This window comes from Fusarium solani (assembly GCF_023522795.1).
Source record: "Fusarium solani strain SB1 chromosome Unknown bctg00000002, whole genome shotgun sequence".
NCBI lineage: Eukaryota > Fungi > Ascomycota > Sordariomycetes > Hypocreales > Nectriaceae > Fusarium > Fusarium solani.
In genome coordinates, this window is record NW_027072155.1 from 1105254 (window position 1) to 1123552 (window position 18299).

The following is an 18299-nucleotide window of genomic DNA, read 5'->3' on the forward strand; positions in this document are numbered from 1 at the left end:
AGCCACTGGGTCTTGTTAGTTCCTAGTTCGGACGAGCTAAGGCGGGCAGCCAACGGAAGAAAGCCGATAAAAGCTCCCGGGGCAGACGGGAACGGAGATTGGATGGGCGGGATGGGGGATGGGTGGCCAGGCAAGGCAAGATAGAGAGATAGCCAGATAGGCCGGGGAAGACGAGAGAGCTGGGGTGGGGGACGGGGAGATGAACATGGGTTCGGGCATGAGCGTGCGTTTGCCCCCAGTTTATAGCAAGATGGAGGGGATACATCCATCTGGGGATGTGACAGAGATCGACTGTGCTAGAGAGTAGCTGAAAGAGCCAAGACCTACCGAAGGAAACACAGAGGGACGAGGTGTTCTGCTGTGCCTCTTACGCGGTGCAAGGGGGGTTGCAAATGCACTGCAGATCGATGCGACTGGGACTTCAGAAGCCGCAACGGAGTAACAATCTAGCAAAGTAAGGCGCGGATGACGGCGCAATGCGACGACGGACGAGTGTACCGGATTGGGGAAATCGGCGACTCGATATCGATGGAGTAGTAAACTGTGCGCGATCAAGGGTCCTGGAGACGAAGGTCCAGGTAAGCCTCAAGACTATTGAGCAGCGCTGAACAGTAGTGGTGGTGGTAAGAATAGGGATAGGAAAGCTCCGATGACCGAGACTCGAAGATAGCCAAGATAGAACACGGCAGCGAATCTTGTGTCGTCCTGTGTCCGTCGGAAGATGGCGTAGCCCGTGTGCGCGCCGAATTTTTCGTGTCAAGACCCTGGGCAAAGAGGGCACAAAGTGAACCGGGGGAGAGGTACTGTAAGAGACGATCTGAGGCTATCAACCTCGACAAAGGGGCCAATGGATCCAGCAACGAGCTGCCTGCTACAAGCAAGGGATCGCGATAGACGAGGACTCTCGAAGATGAGAGTAGAGGAAAAGGAAGGGATCAAATTTGCTGATGGCAAATTCTTGATCGCGGCTAAAGAGGACCCAGAGGCAAGCACGAATCGGGCGGATATACCGAGGCCCTCATCTCAGTCGATTTTTTTTTCATGCTCTCCCCAGTTTTTTTCCCCCGTCGCTCCCATCCTCTAATTTTTTTTCTTCTCCATTTTGATGAAGCCTGTCATATCCCAGTCCCAAATTGTCGTCGCCTCTTGCGCATTCCCCACGCTGTGGCCCGGGATATCGCTCCAGCCCTTCAAGCCATGCGACGCCATGCGCAGCCGCCATGCGCAACCACTTGTCGGGTATGGTGGAGTCGGCAGAGATAGCGGATAGCGGTGCGACGCCACTCGTGAGACGGCGATCCAGTCACAGGGCTCGAGATTACTGTTGGATTTGCGCGCCGAGGTTCTTGTCCTTTCCAGCTCTGCCTCTCCGAACGGCCCTCTTGATGCCATGCACATCGAACGGTGTGAGAGATACTGGCTCGATGACCTTTTCGCGGTGGCGGTTTGTGGTGCCACGCCCGCAGACTAACGTCTCCATCCATCGCTTGTTCCATGATGCGTGATGCGGCTCCGATTATGGGACAGCTCAGATCTCTGTTCGTACGACAAGGGAGCAAGTGACTCGAGGACAGGCTTAGAAAGCGCTGATGAGCGGGTCCTAGCTGATGTAGGATCGATCTTGTGTGCCTTTTGCTATGTTGGTCTGTTGGACACGGGTGAACTGAGCTCGCCAGCTGAGACATGGCGTCGCAGAGAGTGGATTCACCTGAGCAACTCTAGTCGGAGGAGCGGGTAAAATCGTCCTTCAGAAGAATGAGGGGCCCCTTCTAGAAGCTAATAGCGATAGGCGCTACTCAAGCCGTCCCCAGGATATCCATGGTTGTGGGCAGATACCCGCCGGCCGGTCGGACGAGAAGGCAAACATGTTGAATAATGAGCCGTCGGCGGGTATCTCTGACCTCACCTCCGCAAGGCTGGGCCCCGATATCAGAGACTGCAGGCGTTCGATAGATCGAGCGATGAGCTGAGCTGAGCTTAGCTGAGCTGGCATTTGGCATTTGGCGTTTGATTGTGTCGCGTGCGATGCTGAAACCCTACCCTCACGCACGGTGCGTGTGTCAAGGAAAGGGTCGCGGCTTTGGCCAGTGTGTGTTTCGCGATAAGACCCTGTCGGTGTTGCCGCATTAGGAAGGTTGAAGGCGATAAGCGCGGAGACGATAACGGGCCCAGAAAAAGCCGTCTTCCGAGCTAGATCTTTATCACCCAATTTTGGATGCTAACAGGTTTTAGTGAAGGAAATACAAATATACACGATCTAATATTGGCCTTGGGTCAATAAAGATGGATAGGCCACGGAGATGACAGCCTTTCGGCCGACAAGAAGCAACGTTCCGGACAAGTCCAGTGACCGCCACCGCATGCTTGCAGCTGCGGATATCCTCATGGCAGAAGTGGCGAGGGTTGCTGCTGGCGCTTGCTGTTTGCCGTCACTCCAATGAACGCGCACGAGGGATTTTTCTCCGGCTGTATTTGTGTTTCTGATCCTTCAAGGTGCCCATGCTCGCTTCCCTCCTGCGTCGTGAAACCATCACAACTGCAGGTGGATGGCGCCGCAACCACAGGTTATTATGCCAGCAACCTGTGTGTTCTCTGCAACTGCAACCTCACCTGTGGATGGATGGCGGGGAAATTTTGAACTCCTGCAAATAGCTCATCTTACAAAGGCCACACAGTCTGCATCCCCTTAACGCAACAGCTCTCGGCGTCTCCGTACGTGGTACTGCCTTTACTTATGACCCCGCGGCGCCAACTTGAAGTTTCACAGCATAAACTGCCTCTTGGCCTATTGAGCCACACACAATCAGTCAGCCGTCAATCGCCGTCAGCCGCCGGCAGTTTTGCTCCCGTCTCCGCTCTACTCCCGATCCTTATAGCTCGATCTACAGGTCTAGCATCCAAGCTGAGCCAGAGGCACTCATGGCTAGACTACCAGACGTTTTCATACTTCCAAGCAATTATTCCTGCCGACACCAGTCTGCTGCCCAGTCAATTTGAATTGGTCTCCAACATCTTCTGCCGGCGTATTAATGGTCATTCACTTGCAAGAACATCGGATGCTTGGATTGGGCTAAGTTGTGGTCGGCTTCTTCTGGCTCGATGCCTAGCTTTTGCATTAAGATGGAGACAGCCATGTATTTGGCCTCGCAATGTCGAAAAAGCACATCAATTCCCTAGTCTGATTTGTCTGGAGTCTCGTCATGGCGGCGTTTTCAGCCCAAAACCTCGCACACCCTCTGCCTCTCTTTTCCCTGGTTCTATCTCAATTCGCAGTAACAGGACCCCAACACAGCCGCCTCCACCCAGTATTTGCATACACATATCTTCGAGCAGATACAGTCCAAGTTTCCAATCGACCTCGTGCGGTGGGCGATGGCCTTGGGTTAGGACATTGGTCTGAGATCTATCGGCATGTAGATTCCCATCCGGGCCGTTGGTGTCGACATGGCCTGAATCTGGTACGACGATGCGAAGCAAGGACTTGCATGCGGAGGATGGACCAGAGTGAAGCGAGCCCCATTCCGGACCTTTCGGATCACATCCTCTAGGTGGCTTGTCTGTCTTCATCGGTGTGAAAGCGGTGGTCGGTGAGATGCTCAGCCGACTAGGAGTCTACTTCCTTGCTTGACCTCGACGATCGCGATGGAAGCCTGGGCGTTTGTAGCCGCGGCTACTTGCAATATCCGCCGCGGACGGCGATGAGGCCTCGATGGAATGCGAGGGCTGCGACACCGACGCCTTGCCGTGCTTGGGTCCGAATGGCACGAGGGGTGCAGGCTGATAAATGGGCACCCGGTCGATGATGTGACAGCCATCTTTGTCCTCGATGGATGGAAGGGGGGCAGGCTGGGAGTTTTTGGCCTTCCGGTGCTCCTTGAGCTGGTCCCTAAGCTTGTAGGACTCTTCTCTTGCGCAGTCCTGGGCATTCCTGAGCTGCCTATAACCCTGCCTGAAATCTTGGTGAGAGCTCTTCAGGTTCGTCGAGCTGATGGGATACTGGTGGTACTCAGCCGTGCCGTCCTCCGATGGAGTGGCATAGTGAGCAAACAGGTTCAGATGGGTGCCGTCCGTGGTAAACGTTGTGATCTTGGCATGACCAGCAATGGTGGGTTTCCCAATACAATTGAGAGCCTGATTCCTCCCATAAGCGAGGGCCGCCCCATCATAGGCGCTCTGCAGCCTTGCCTTTTCCAGATCCTTTCCTGGCCCCTTAAACTCCCCAGCCAAATGTGGCAATGTCATGGACTTGGGATTGTCCTTGTAAAGAACGGCTCCATCGACATGGTCCTCGATTAATAATGGGCGAAACTCGTTTCTTTTAAGCCCCTCGACGAAGTCAGGCTGTGGAGCAGACAGACCATTGTTGAAGCCAGCGTCTTCCGTCAAGCCCGTGAACGCCTGGTTGAATGCTCGGTAGTAGCCCTTATCCGGGCACCTCTTCAGTAGCCCTGCGGTGACCTCGACGACCATGGTTGCTTCGTTAGGGGCTAGCCCGACTGTCTTGACATAGCCCTCGTACGCGGATTCGGTAGGTGATGCCGTTTCGCGAGACTGGGCGTGTCGTTCTCGTATATCATCCAGATTTACCGGAGGCTTGGAGTCAAGTGGGTCGAGAATGCCGTTTCTACTGGCCTGCATGGCAAACCCAGACATGGTTGTGGAAATAGTCTTGGTTGTTGACGACTCGACTATAGCTTCCAAGGGAGCAGGCGCCGATGCCCTTTTACCCTTCTCCTCTCCCATCTTGTTGAAGAGGGCCAAGGCTTCGCGTGTCAACCGTGTCCGTTTTGGTTGGTGTTCTCTTTCACTGTTGCTGTTGTGTCGTGTCCACAGCAAGCTAGCTGGGTACAATTGGTCCTCACGCTCGACCTTGGGCTCGGAGAGCGAGCTGTATGGGCGTTCGAGAGGCTTTGGCTGCCGTGTATTCTAAATGAGCCGTTAGCGGTTGATTGACTTGTATGGAGCGCACGATTATCCCACCTCGGTGGCCCGCGATGGCTGGTGCTGATCAACGTCAAACTGTTGTATACTCGCCTGCGACAACCCAGCCCGCTTCGACGCACTCTCAGCATCGGCTGTAATCTGTGGTTCGTGGCAAGACTCAAGTGGCGTATCCTGATTGATAGAGAGTTGTCGTGCGTGAAGCCTCGCACTACGCCTTGGTCCTATGCCTGACACATCAGACCTTCAATCCAGGCTTTTTATAAATGGCAGAGTGCTTACCGGCCTGTGTGACCGCCTGCATCAAGTGTGATCTCTTCATCGGTGGGGGATGAGTCTCGGATGTGATGTCCGGTTGTCCTTTCATGGCCTGCAGGAGTACCGCATCCCTTTGAGTTGGTGGAACAGCTGTATCCGGTCGGTTAATATACTTCTCTTCGTCAAAGGGAGCGCCGCGGGAACGCATACTCAAAGGTTTTGAGGTATTCAGGGTCTGCGCCTTGGGGGCCCTGTCTTTCATGATAGACAACGTGCTGGTGTGTGGAGGAGAGAAAGGACCCCTTTCAGCACTCGGTCCGCCCGACAAAGAGGCCTGCTTACCACAAAGCGCCCGGACAGGAGGCGGTTGGTTGACTTGGCGTGACGAGTATCACTTTTGAGGATTCGGATTCTGGCATGGAGTAATTATCTCAGGTTGTGGGCGACCATGTATAATTGACCGCCATGGAATGGATAGAATCGCGTGTTGTTCTGCACCATGACTTTCCATGTTCCCCACGACGCACCTACAGAACACTCCATGTTTTCAGGGCTCTTGATATGCAACAATGGCCGCAAATGCGAGAACAGATAGAAATGATCCCAGAGTCTATTTGTGGCACCGACTGCTCGGAATGCTGCTGGCCGTCAAATGAAAGGAAGGGCCTTTGTGTTTAGTATCGGGGTCGCAAACTTCTTACAAGTGTGAGTGTCAACCGAGTGGATGCGCAATCATTCACCATGTCACCGCTGTTTTCTTTGTTCCCTTTCTTTGTTAGCGCCAAGTACATTTCGTACTGATACGGGGACAGCCCTGCTTTTCTCTTGCCTGCCTTGGAAGCTTGAGTTAAAGTAGGGAGGTGATCAGGGTAGCAGGATTGGCGTTGCAGGACGACCCCGTGACAAAAACTCCGAACGAGGACATGCAACCCTAGTCCATCAGAGGCTAATCCTCCAGATGCTGAAATTGTGTTTTGTATTGTTTAGAAGTCACATAGAACGTTCGAAATCTGCAGCTTGCGCTGGTTTGGTCGTTGCGATGCCCTTGTGGCCTACGAGTGTTGTCATGGTTGTCTGGGAGAGAACTGCTTCTGGAGTCTAGACTCTGCTAACGGAACAAGCCAGAGACAAAGGGGCGCTCACGCGCGTCTGTGACCGTTGGCTCCCTCACGCCAATGTCATCTGATACAACCGTCACTTCAACGCCAGCAGAGTTTTGGATGATGTCGACTCTGCCAGTAAGCCGGCCATGCCCCCTTTGCTCCGGCTGTTGGCTATTGTCTCACAGACTCGGCCGTTGCAAGCCCCTCCCCACCATCGTCATGATGCTTCCAGAGTCAGTTGCCCATAACGCACAACCCCTCGTGGCTTACGAGCGAAGCACACGTTTCCTCCTCACATTCGTCTGAGGGTCGCGCAACGGGGCCATCGCCGAAGGGCGCCCGGTCGATCTCGGCGTGGAGGGATCGCCTCTGTGGGCCCATGGAAGAGCCTCTTGGAGAGATGCCGGACATGGACTCTTGCTGATTGATGAAAGCCCGTTGCTCCTCTGGAAACCTCACCGCGTTTTTCCGGGGTTGCACAGCTCTTGGTTGGGGTATTGACGTCAGTAGACTAACCATGCAAAACTTGACCCGCATGACGTCAGCCACAAGGACCCTGCATCGGTCGTCCCCCACGAAATCCTGCGATGCTGAAGGCTGGATGGCTGGTTCTCAGTTCCAGCGCTGCACCTCTACGCCATATCTCGTCCTGGTTTCCTGGTTTCGCGGCTTAGAATTGTCCACTATTAATGATCCGCGCACAATTAATGCATCCCTACTGCGCGCACAGCCCCGCCACCTGGTCTCCGGGGGACGGGACCCTCCGCGCGCCCTGGTTCCCACCTTCGTCCTCGCGGTCAAGTCACGACCGGTTGACGTTTGAGCCGGTCCTGACCAGAGTTTGAGCTCTGATGATCTCTTGGTCTCAGACCTTGTCCAGCCTGCTCCCCCCTTACCGCCGGGCGCTTGTCGCGTTATGCCGTTTGTGTAAAGGGCCCCCTGTCTTGTTTGTCTTGACATAAAGAAGGATTGCCCCAACATCCTCTTCTCGCCTCCTCCCCGCAGTTTGATCTACACTTCAAGCAAGCTAGTTGTGCTAGTCTTTTCTTGGGCTTTGAATCCTACCTGAGACCAACCTTTCTTCTCTTTCAACAAAAGCCTTCAACTTCCTTTTTCCCATTTCGACCATATCATCCTGAGCATTCATCAACCGGCCAAAGTTAATCCTCTCGGCCGCTCCATCTATGGCCTACTATCGCCCACAAAGGCATCAAGCCCGTCCATCACGTTACGATGATGACTTTGCACCCCCTGAGCCTGTAAACTCCTACGATCCCTACGATGACTTGGAACCGATGCCTCCTCGAAGCCGCTACCCGGCAGGTCCCCCGTCACCACCCCGATCGCCGCCCCGCCGCCACAAGTCGGAGAGACGTCGTCGGCGACCCAGTCCCAGTCAATATTACCCCGATGAGCCCGTGATGGCTTCCCGGCATCGCGAGCCCCGTTCTCGCTCTCAAAATATGAGCCGGAGCGCCGCGGACGAAGTGCGGGACCTGATCGCCGGGCACGGGATCTTAGCCCTCCACCTTTCGGACCTCCTCCCGATTCACCTCGCCGTAAGGCCCGATCAGCTCGCCGTGACCGGGAGCCCCGCTATGAACAGCCACCACCTCGAGAATATCGCCCACCCCGAGAGCCTCGCCCTGGGCGGGAGCGGGAGATCCCCATCCGCATGAAACGAGAGTCACGACCCGATAGAGAATTCCGAGATGAGCGGGCCGCTCCCGTGCCAGATCCCTACGGACCCGATCCATACGCTCGGGGCCCGCCAGGCGAATCTCGGAAACGACGCCCTCGAACATGGGCTCCCGAGCCAGACTCGCCTCGCCATTCTCGGTCCGCTCGGCCACCCTCGCCTCGATCCAAGTCACGACCACGGGGCCGCTCTTTGCGACGCCCGGACTCTGACGATGAAGACGACCATGCTGGTTACTATGCGGCCGGAGCTGGAGCTGCAGGAGCAGCTGGCGCTGCGGCTGCAAGTCATCGGCGCCCACACTCCCAGACAAGGAATCACAAGGGACGAGGCCACCCTCGACCCTCATCTCGCGGCCGACCTCCCACCACACAGAAGACTCGGAGCGGTCCATCAGGCCGCCGTAACTCAATGCCTGCCAGCACCCAGCCTCGCTCTGCTTGGTGGCAGAACCCTATGGTCCAGGCTGGCGCCCGCACTGCCCTCACCGCTGGAGCCCAGGCAGCGATGAAGTCTCGCAATGACCCCAGCCCCTGGCTTGGACCTAAAGGTGCCAAGGTCGCTACCGCCGCGTTGGGTGCTGCACTGGTAGATGGTTTCATGGGCCAGAAGCATCCCAACAGCACGAGACAGAGCCTTATGCGGCAAGGTGTTGATCTCGCACAGAACCAGGCCATGAAGACCCCAGCTCATCACAAGTCTCGCCATCGTCACGACTCTCGCCATCGCCACGATCGATAAATCATTTCTTGTCGTAACACCAATACATCGGTGGTGTATTTATATTACAATCCTGTAACTACGCTGTGATCGGCGCCTCATTTCATGGTAGGGCTTTGGAGGAGTGTACACTGTCATTTACTACATTGAAGGAGTTCCGGGATCTTACACAAGATATGACTTGACGATTTCTTAAAAACATGTACTTTTATGAGACTTTATCGGGCGTTGGATGAATTGAAACGATTGATGAGACCTTATCTCCACTGGGTCAAAATGCCTTCTCGTCTCGTGGAGAGATGATGTGCCTTACACGGCTATATCACTGTGATGTGTGGATAATTGACACCAACTTGGCTATTCAATATCATTTACCATTCATGAACGCATGTTAGCTAAAGCTACACTCTTACAAGCTTCTCTTGCTATTTGTAAATCCTGATCTTGGGTTGGAAACATTGATGTGTGTTAAAAGACTTGTTCCTTTTGTGAAAAGGGAGCAAAGGTCTCATGTATTTGTCCTCTATATTCCCTGCGATGTTTTGTGTCTTCATATGTGCTATATACTTGTATTTGTATCAATCTTGATGTTTCCTGTAGCGGTGCCTATGTTCATGCAGCCTGCGTGCTCACCACTCCGCAACCATTCTCTCAAGTCTTAAGGAGAGTGACCTAGTTGACTCTGCGACACTTTCAACGGCCCACGGCACCCCTCGCCATGTGCGTCTGCACAAACTTGATATATTCCCCCCACCCTAGGACGAGGAAGTGGCCGTGGACCAGGGTCGGCAGCGATCGGCAGCGCAGAACCCGTTGCAGCAAGGTCCCACGGGCTGCCCGTTGCTGTCGTAGCACTCGCCTGTTCACAACCCATGTTAGATCCGATAGCTCGCATATTGACGGATAGATGAGGCTCTGCTTACCGTATGTAGGCACACAAAAGCCCTGACAGCTCACCGCGGTGATGACCTGGGGAGGGCCGACGATGATGTGCTGCGACCCATCACTGTCGATGCTCTGGACGAGGGTCTTTTCACCATTAGTGGTGAAGGTGCACTGCGAGAAGGCATTGTAGTCTGGAGCGTCGATGATGTTGACGTTGATGTCGCTATCTGCAAAGGACCATGAGAGTCAGTACACTTGGTAACCCTGAGGATGTGGAAGTACGGACTGGTCTGTCGAGTCTTGCCGTCCGCAGGGAACGTCATCTCGTAGGATGCTGGGCCGCCGTGGAACGTGAGATGGACGGTCTGGACATCATCTCGTTCGACGGGGTTGGGCATGGCGTGGACGCCAGCGAAGATGGCGATGGGAAGGATCGAAAGGGTCAGCTTCATCGTGAATGGTTCTATTGCATGTGTCTTGATGATTGATGTGTCTGTACTGCTGTGATGAATGGGCTATTTCCTGGCCGGTCTTATATGTTCTCTGCGACGCCTCCTCCATTCCTCAACGGCGGCGATGATGACCCGTGAGGGCACATGACGACTATCTGCAGTGGCGATCAGGTGTAATTCCTCCTCAAACTCGCACTATTATACGAGACCCTGGTATTACAAAGAGTGAAAGGAGGGCCGACGATCCTCGTATTTTCACCTAAAGGTATGTGCAAGTAATGAGGGGTTGTCAGCTTGGGGCTCGTTGAGTGGTGAAGTTGACCACGTGCGACGCGATGATGGGCACCTAAAAAAAAAGAAAGCTGGAAGGCGGGATCTGCAATGACATCGGAGATTTCAGCTCATTGCTCGGATGTCGGCTCCTTAGCTGACTGGCTGATTGTGAGGCGCGCATCATCGGCATAGTCGTTGGAATCTCGACGTAGATTCGACGAATCTCGTTTGAGAGAGTTTTGATCATGAGACCATTCGATCTTATCGATGGCATCATCAATAGAGCTTCTTGTAAGAGAAACATTCCTTTGTATTGTCTTGTAGAATATCTGTCTTGGTTGAATAGAGCGACATTAAAGTCCACACTCTGGGCTTGTCAACTTGACCCATAGATATTGCAATGTGGTGTAACGTACGGACATGCATCTTTCGCGTGCCTCAATGGTTTCAATTGGCCGTAAGGTAAATATGTTGAGTAATCTGCCTTGTTATTGCGAGGAAAGGCGTTGTGGCCTACAAATAGAACCAAACCGCCGGTACTGGACGGGAGGCGCAGAAAATATTGACGAAACAAGTGACTATATGGTGTTGAGAGTGATCTGGGATGATTATAGGTTGTGTATCAAACGACTGCTACTCTCAAAGATTGTACATGCAAACTGCGCGACATTCACGGCGTGCTGGGGCATAGTATCCTTGCTTCTTGCATTTTTGGGGACACCGTTGAAAAATAGAGTTAAAAGGAGCTCGAACATCGCAGCTGTTGCTTCTGGAATGCGAGACTGGACAATGCAAGTGAGCAAAGAGTTACTGTACTCATGCTCTCAAGCAGTCTGACCCTTTATGTTGGCGGCGCGCTTGAGTTTCAGTCCATGAATGTACTTGAACACTTGCTCAGGCCTATAAGCTGTCTTGAAACCTTTTTAGAAGGGTTCTGTGGAATCCTTGAGGATTCGCTTGAGGATTCGTTTGAGTAGATGGCAGAGGCGAGTGATCGAAGTTGGTTGGGAACGATCATGATGGAGCAAAGGCTTTCCTCATAGTATAGGTTTCAGTGACCTCCTAAGACAGATAACCCCACCCATCGGTGAACTGCTAGATCCCACCGGGTTCTTGTTTTGCGTCCAAGCGCTGCCATATCTTGATGCTGGCACCTCCAAAAACAGCGAAGTAGGTCGCCGATTTTTAGAGGATATTGAACAAGGTAGTCGCTGCCAATCGGGGGCTGTAGAATTAGCTACAAATAGGTACGTTAGCGCTCAAGATATTTCCGTATCAGAAACTTAAGGTAGTCTCCAATATGAAGGCTGGAGGAACATAGTGGTCCATGAGAGGTATTGCCGCCGTTGGTATGTGGGCGCCTGGAGTCTCATCACAAGACAATGTCACAACTGCCTCAATCAGCAGTGAATTGAACTGAGAAAGGAGGGACACGTTAGCTAAGCACGCCACGGCGGCACTTGCCCAGCCACAGTCGCGTCCCTGGTGTCAATCCTCACTTTCAACCACTCCACTCACTTCCCTTGACAATATCTCAAGCACGCGCACCTATTCACCATGGATACCAAAGAGCCTATCGCGTCAACCACCAAGGCGCCAACTACTCGTGTCGGTAAAACTAAATCTGGAGCATCAAGAGCAGGGCGATGGAACCGTGAAATGCTAAATCGGCTCACCGTCGCGTTAAAGGAAGATCCCGAGGCAGACATGATCACCTTTCTCACACCAATGTATTCGAAGAAATTGCGATCACTCAAACAAGCTTGTGAGTTTTCTTCTGCCCCAAAAAGAATAAACGGAAACCAGTCCCCATGCTCATTGTTACTGCACAGCTTCATTGCCCCCCGACAACCATGCTGCTAGACCAGCACCTCCGAATCGCGACATCCGCGCCCGACTGCATGCGACTGATCCATCTTCCGTCATTTTTGAGCCATCAGCCGAACTAAAAGCCCTTCTGCACGAGGATCTCAGTCTCTCGGAAAGTATTGTCAATCTTTTGGCCGATAGCGAAGTGCTTTACGCGGCTGTTTCTATCATGGTCTTCAAACTCAACGAAGCCTTGGTAGTCAAAATCACAGGCGAAACCTCTTTGACAGAGCATCGGTCTCTTACGTTCCTACAAGAGAACCTACCGAGTTTCCCTGCCCCGAGGCCACATTGGCTCATTCGACTAGGCCATTTTTACCTACTATTTACGACATTTATTCCTGGGCTGGATCTAGAGAAGGTGTGGCCTCGACTGAATCGCAATCAGAAGCAAAGTGTCACCGGCCAGCTTGGAGTTCTCTTTTCCCAATTGAGATCACTCCCTCACCTCGCTTCTACCCCACTCGGCGATGTCCAGGGAGGCAATGGTTGTAGAGATCTCCGTCGATTCCTTCGAATAAGTACTAAACCAATCACCACCGATAAGGAGTTCCAGGATTTTATTTTCTCTGGATCAAGATCTGCTTCAGCTTCGTATATAAATCTCCTGCGTGGCTTGATGCCCGAATCTGCCGCAAAGATTGTCTTTACGCATGGAGATGTGCGTCCCGCAAACATCATCGTTCAAGAAGGTGAGGATGAGAAGTGGCAGGTTGCGTCGGTGATAGATTGGGAATCAAGCGGCTTTTACCCCGAATATTGGGAATGTATCAAGGCGACGAACAATCTGAGTCTCAGGGACAACACGGACTGGTATCAGTATCTGCCAGACGCAATATCTCCGGGTAGATATCCAACTACCTGGCTCGTCGATAGGCTCTGGGATCGCAGTATCGTTAATAGCTAAGCCAGAATTGCCTCTGTCGTATCTAGACATTCCAGTTTGGTTTATTGGACTGAAAAATGTCGGAAGAGCTGGAGATTGGCGCAAGGAAGTAAAGGGGACAATCTCCACTATGATGCAAATTACAGAGTATTCCTTTCACATACGACCATACCCACCCGAGAACTCGGGATCCCGTCCGCTCTCCCATAGATAAGCCGGTGAGGGGCGGATTAGTAGTTGGGTCGGTGACGACCAGCGAATCCCCGCTGTTGTATGTTTTTGCCCCGGGCTTCCTTTTTGCTAGCTGCTTGGGCCTTGCCCTGAAGCTAGTGTTTTGTTCCAATGCATTAATATACTCTAGCTAAAAGATCCGTACTCCCTTGCTTTGGACTCGTTCCCTCTTGTTTTTAGTTTGGCATTTTACTCCATCATATCTCTCTTATTGTTCCATTAGTTGTTGGCACTGTTAGGACCTCCCCCATTGTCTTCTGGAATTGCCACCGTAATCCTACCGTAAGATAGCATTTAACGTTAATAAAGGCCCATTACTAATGTCTGTGATGCGATATCTTAACAAATGAGGTCGTTGAGTTGCTCCATGCTGACAAATTCTTATCGTTGCCGAACCCATCATTCGACAAGGACCAAGATGGGATCGTGACCCTTGTAATTGAGCCTCTATATAGAGCGCCATGTACCCAGGTTGTAGAGTCCTATTAGATCAAGTTCAAGCCAATGACAACACGAAGAATAAAATGAGCGATAGGCGTCGTCAAAACGTTATTGTTACCGGAGCAAACGGATACATCGGCTCCGCAGTTTGTCGTGCATTTGTCCGCGCCGGTTGGCAGACATTTGGCCTTATACGAAGACCTGAGGCTGCCGAGGAGTTGATTCTTTCGGAAGCTATCCCGGTGATTGGATCATTCAGCGACCTTAGTTTTCTATCAGCCCTTTTCGAGCAAGTCAATACCTTCGATGTCATTGTCAGCTGCACCGAACAGATCCCCGGATACGCTGTACACTTCGAGGAAGTGGTCACTTGTGTCAGAGCACTCGCCGAAGAAAGTAACCGGAATGGGACTCGCCCGTTGGTGCTCTGGTCGTCTGGTTGCAAGGATTATGGCACCACGGGTCTTCATGGCTCACCTGGCCTTGCACCTCATGTCGAAGACTCGCCCTTGAACGCGCCGGAGATCCTAAAGGAGCGTACGACAAACTGTCTCAGAATATTCGACAATACCAACCCTTTTGATGCAGCAGTCATTCGGCCAACTAGCGTCTTTGGATATTCGAGTAGTTACTATGGTGCCATATTCGACTATGTGGCTGATCAGAAGAGAGAGGGCGCTGAGACACTGAGGATCCCCGGAGACCCTAACAGTATTATGCACGCAACACATGTCGATGACTGTGCCGAGGCATATGTTGCTCTTGCAGAACACAGCGACCGAGCTGCCGTGGCTGTCCAGGCTTTCAATATCTCTGGATATCGCTACGAGACTCTGAAGGAGATCGCTACATCTTTCGCTAAGGAATATGGCTTCAAGAATGGCGTTGAGTTCGTGCCGGCCAGCGAAGCTGAACCGTCATTTCCTCCACTGTTGCACCTTGCCTTCAGTTTCAGTCAGTGGGTTGGTAGTCAAAAACTTCGGTCTCTTTGCGGTTGGAATGATCGTCGGGCATTGTTTTCGGAGAGTATCCACGTGCATAGATTGGCATATGAGACACTTAGGGAGCGTGGCCATAGGAATGTTGCAGAGGTTCAGAAGAGGATGCAGGGCAACTAGAGAGCCGAATAGGTATCTCGCTGAACCCTACTGAGGTCAACGAGATAGACTGCAAACCTAACGATTTCCGATTTCCTGGTATTTACAACTTGAGCATTCAAATCATTGGACGAGAGAACCCGAAAACCACATGGGCACAACCCAAGGAGGTAAATTACGAATGTCTATTGAGTTTGGGCTAAGCAGAACTGAATCTAGTGCCCCGCTATGACTTCATGTTGGTGTCGGGCCTCGATGAATGCAGCGCGCGCAGCGCTGCACAGTGAGATTATGCAAGCTTACCTCGGGCCACGTTCGCGCCCATAAAACTTTGCGCTAGCACTAGCAATGATGCCGATCTTGAAAACAGCAATCTTCAAGAACCACCGCTGCTCCCGAGACCAGAGTTTGCGTCAGCTCCTCTGTTGATACTTATCTCTGCGATCGTGGCTGCCTCAACATGGCCCTCAATCGCGTCGTGTCGCGTGGCCCCGGCCACATCGCGCTTGACGACTCCAACATGCATCATGGCCCGTCCAGCGACGTCATTGCCGATGGACGCGTCAAGGTGCAGTTCCACGACAATCCGGAAGCGCTGGCGATATGGTGCGATCGCTTCCGAGGCTCCTTTGCTGGCGAGCTTCCGAGCTTGGAACACCTGGAACCGCCCAAGCCGAGGAGGACGAAGAGCTTTGAGGTCCTCGCAGACGTGGAGAAGCCTGCAACGGGACCGCGTCTCAACATCGCCATCCACATCGTCGGTTCACGAGGCGACGTTCAACCATTTATTCCTATCGCCCAGCTGCTCATGAAACCTCCATATGGCCATCGTGTGCGCATCTGCACTCATCCCGTCTTCAAGGACTTTGTCGAGGCTCAAGGAGTTGAGTTTTTCAGCATCGGTGGCGACCCTGAAGCTCTCATGGCCTACATGGTCAAGAATCCCGGACTCCTGCCAAGCAGAGAAAGTCTTAGAGGCGGTGACGTGGGAAAGAGGAGAGAGAAATGTCGGAGATCATCAATGGAGCTTGGCGAAGTTGCATCGAGGCTGGTGATGGAATGGGAGAGCGGGTGACGGCTGCAGACGTGAAAAACGCCGATGATCTCTTCATCGCTGATGCTATAATAGCAAACCCACCGTCGATGGCACATATCCATTGTGCCGAGAAGCTAGGCATTCCGCTACATATGGTCTTCACAATGCCGTGGTCACCAACCAAGGCGTTTCCTCATCCCTTGGCTGCTATGAGCTATGGCGAGGCCGATAAGAGCACAGCGAATTACCTCTCTTTCATGATGATGGAGCTTTTGACTTGGCAAGGGTAGGTTCAGTTTCTATGTTTCAGCAGCCCCGTATACCGGAGCCCGTGTACTAACGTGAACTTACAGCTTGGGAGACTTGATCAACAAGTTCCGCGCTCAAACATTACATCTTGACCCCGTCAGTCCGATGTGGGGATTTCAACTTCTGCCCAGACTCCGAGTCCCTTACAGCTATCTTTGGTCAGAGTCTTTGATACCGAAGCCAACAGACTGGGAATCTCACCTCAATATCACTGGGTTTTCTTTCTTGCCTTTGGCTAATTCATATACGCCTCCACAGGACTTGATCGATTTTCTGAACGGTGGACCTGCCCCAATCTATATCGGATTTGGATCTATTGTCGTTGATGATCCGCAAGCGCTCACACGGATGATATTCCAAGCCATCAAGATTGCTGGCGTTCGGGCCATCGTGTCCAAGGGCTGGGGAGGTGTTGGTGCCGGGGATGTCCCTGAAAACGTGTACCTCATCGGGAACTGTCCTCACGACTGGCTTTTCAAACGCGTTTCTGCTGTCGTCCATCACGGTGGTGCTGGTACGACAGCTGCCGGCATCGCGGCCGGTCGACCGACTGTGATAGTACCATTCTTCGGTGACCAGCCGTTTTGGGGTCAGATGATGGCACGGGCCGGAGCCGGGCCGACGTCTGTACCATTCAAGGACCTGACGGCTGAGATACTGGCAGAGAGCATCACTTTTGCACTCAAGCCAGAGGTCCAAGAGGTAGCCATGGAGATGGCGTTGAATATCGAGGAAGAGGACGGAGCAGGGTACGCAGCCATGGACATTCAAGACCGTCTAGAGGTGGATAACATGCGCTGCGATATATGCCCCGAACGATTGGCGACCTGGCTCCATCGGCAGTCAGGAGCCCATCTGAGCGGTTTTGCAGCCTCTTGCCTAGTTGACCAGGGACTAATTGTTCCGGACGATATCAAACCTCTTCGCCACAAGCACTGGTATGTCGATGAGGGTGCCGAGCATCCCGTCATTGGTGCCATAGCTGCCGCCTCAGGCTTTGTCTCAGCTGTTGGTACTGCCACTTCCGACTACTCAAAGCGTTTGAAGGCACCAACTCCGGTAAAGCCAAGGCGACGCAGTTCTGTAGGAGGCAGACATCTTCACTTCCCAGAAGACGAGGAAACCCACATTGGCATTCTAGGGGACGTTATTGGACCAGAAGCTCTGACGCCAACCGACATGAGGGTCGTTGCACAGAAGATGGCTACAAAATCACTTTGCACTGCCTACCCATCTGCCGCCATTGTCAGACCAGCAGCTTCTATCCACGAGAAACACAAGAAAGCCTGGAAGTCTCACGAACAAGGGCGATACGGGCGTGCTTACTACGTTACACGTGTCACGGGGAGGTATGCTTGCGACCTCGCCAAGGCTACCGCCAAGGCTCCCGTGGCATTCTTCTACAACGTCGCCAATGGGTTCCACAACGTCCCGTCGTACGGGTGGGCCGGTGTGGACGTACGCCGGCGTGACGAAATCACAGGCTTGGGCAGCGGGATCAAGACAGCTGGCAAGGAGTTCTCCTTGGGGACCTGGGATGCCTTTAGTGGGCTCGTACAAAAGCCCTACGAGGATTCAAAACAGAAGGGTATCAAAGGTTTGGGCAGGGGAATAGTCCGTGGTGGACTCGGATTCTTCAGTAACCTGGGCTCAGGTGAGTACTTCCACCATTCTCTACTTACAATTGGAACTGAAAAACTAACTCTGAATTAGCGTTCTTTGGACTCCCAGGTTACACACTGAAGGGCCTTGAGAAAGAACTCCATAAGCATCATTTGACGAAGCTCAAGGCAGAGATCTTGTTGATTCGGTTGAGACAAGGCATCAATGATTGGAGAAAGGCTACCCCCGAACAGAAGACCGAAGTTGTACGACGATGGAAGGCTTTGGGATTGGCTCACTGATTGGATTATATATAAGAAGCACATGGCGTTTAGAAAGGGAGTGAAGATTGGAATTCATATATCAGAGTGATAATGTTATCTGGGGACGATCTATTTACAGTTGGAAACGCAACACTCGATTCTCTTCTGTCACCTGTGAGAATTCGTTCTCCAATAACTTGAAGTAGCACGAATTGTCTGTATCAACTCCGTCTT

At 52.6% G+C, this 18299-nt stretch overlaps 5 protein-coding genes across 5 annotated transcripts; 3 read left to right on the top strand and 2 right to left on the bottom strand.

Annotated features, from left to right (window-relative positions):
* Positions 1-3612: 3612 nt before the first annotated feature.
* MRS44_004323 (uncharacterized protein) lies at positions 3613-5461 on the bottom strand (the record flags this gene model as incomplete). The annotated part of the gene is made up of 3 exons (XM_065622154.1): positions 3613-4926; positions 4981-5075; positions 5224-5461. 3 exons carry the CDS (start codon positions 5459-5461, stop codon positions 3613-3615), a joined length of 1647 nt encoding a protein of 548 aa, XP_065478226.1.
* Positions 5462-7486: 2025 nt separating this feature from the next.
* Positions 7487-8742, top strand: MRS44_004324 (uncharacterized protein; the record flags this gene model as incomplete). Its single annotated transcript, XM_065622155.1, has 2 exons — positions 7487-7720; positions 7771-8742. The coding sequence occupies 2 exons, from the start codon at positions 7487-7489 to the stop codon at positions 8740-8742; spliced, it is 1206 nt and encodes a 401-aa protein (XP_065478227.1).
* A 734-nt stretch (positions 8743-9476) lies between these two features.
* On the bottom strand, positions 9477-10058 carry MRS44_004325 (uncharacterized protein; the record flags this gene model as incomplete). Its single annotated transcript, XM_046277726.2, has 3 exons — positions 9477-9580; positions 9645-9833; positions 9893-10058. The coding sequence occupies 3 exons, from the start codon at positions 10056-10058 to the stop codon at positions 9477-9479; spliced, it is 459 nt and encodes a 152-aa protein (XP_046125789.1).
* Positions 10059-11888: 1830 nt separating this feature from the next.
* Positions 11889-13107, top strand: MRS44_004326 (uncharacterized protein; the record flags this gene model as incomplete). The annotated part of the gene is made up of 2 exons (XM_046282752.2): positions 11889-12096; positions 12164-13107. The coding sequence occupies 2 exons, from the start codon at positions 11889-11891 to the stop codon at positions 13105-13107; spliced, it is 1152 nt and encodes a 383-aa protein (XP_046125790.2).
* Positions 13108-13841: 734 nt separating this feature from the next.
* MRS44_004327 (uncharacterized protein) lies at positions 13842-18104 on the top strand (the record flags this gene model as incomplete). Its single annotated transcript, XM_065622156.1, has 6 exons — positions 13842-14716; positions 14848-15025; positions 15226-15840; positions 15903-16177; positions 16245-17854; positions 17914-18104. 6 exons carry the CDS (start codon positions 13842-13844, stop codon positions 18102-18104), a joined length of 3744 nt encoding a protein of 1247 aa, XP_065478228.1.
* Positions 18105-18299: the final 195 nt, after the last annotated feature.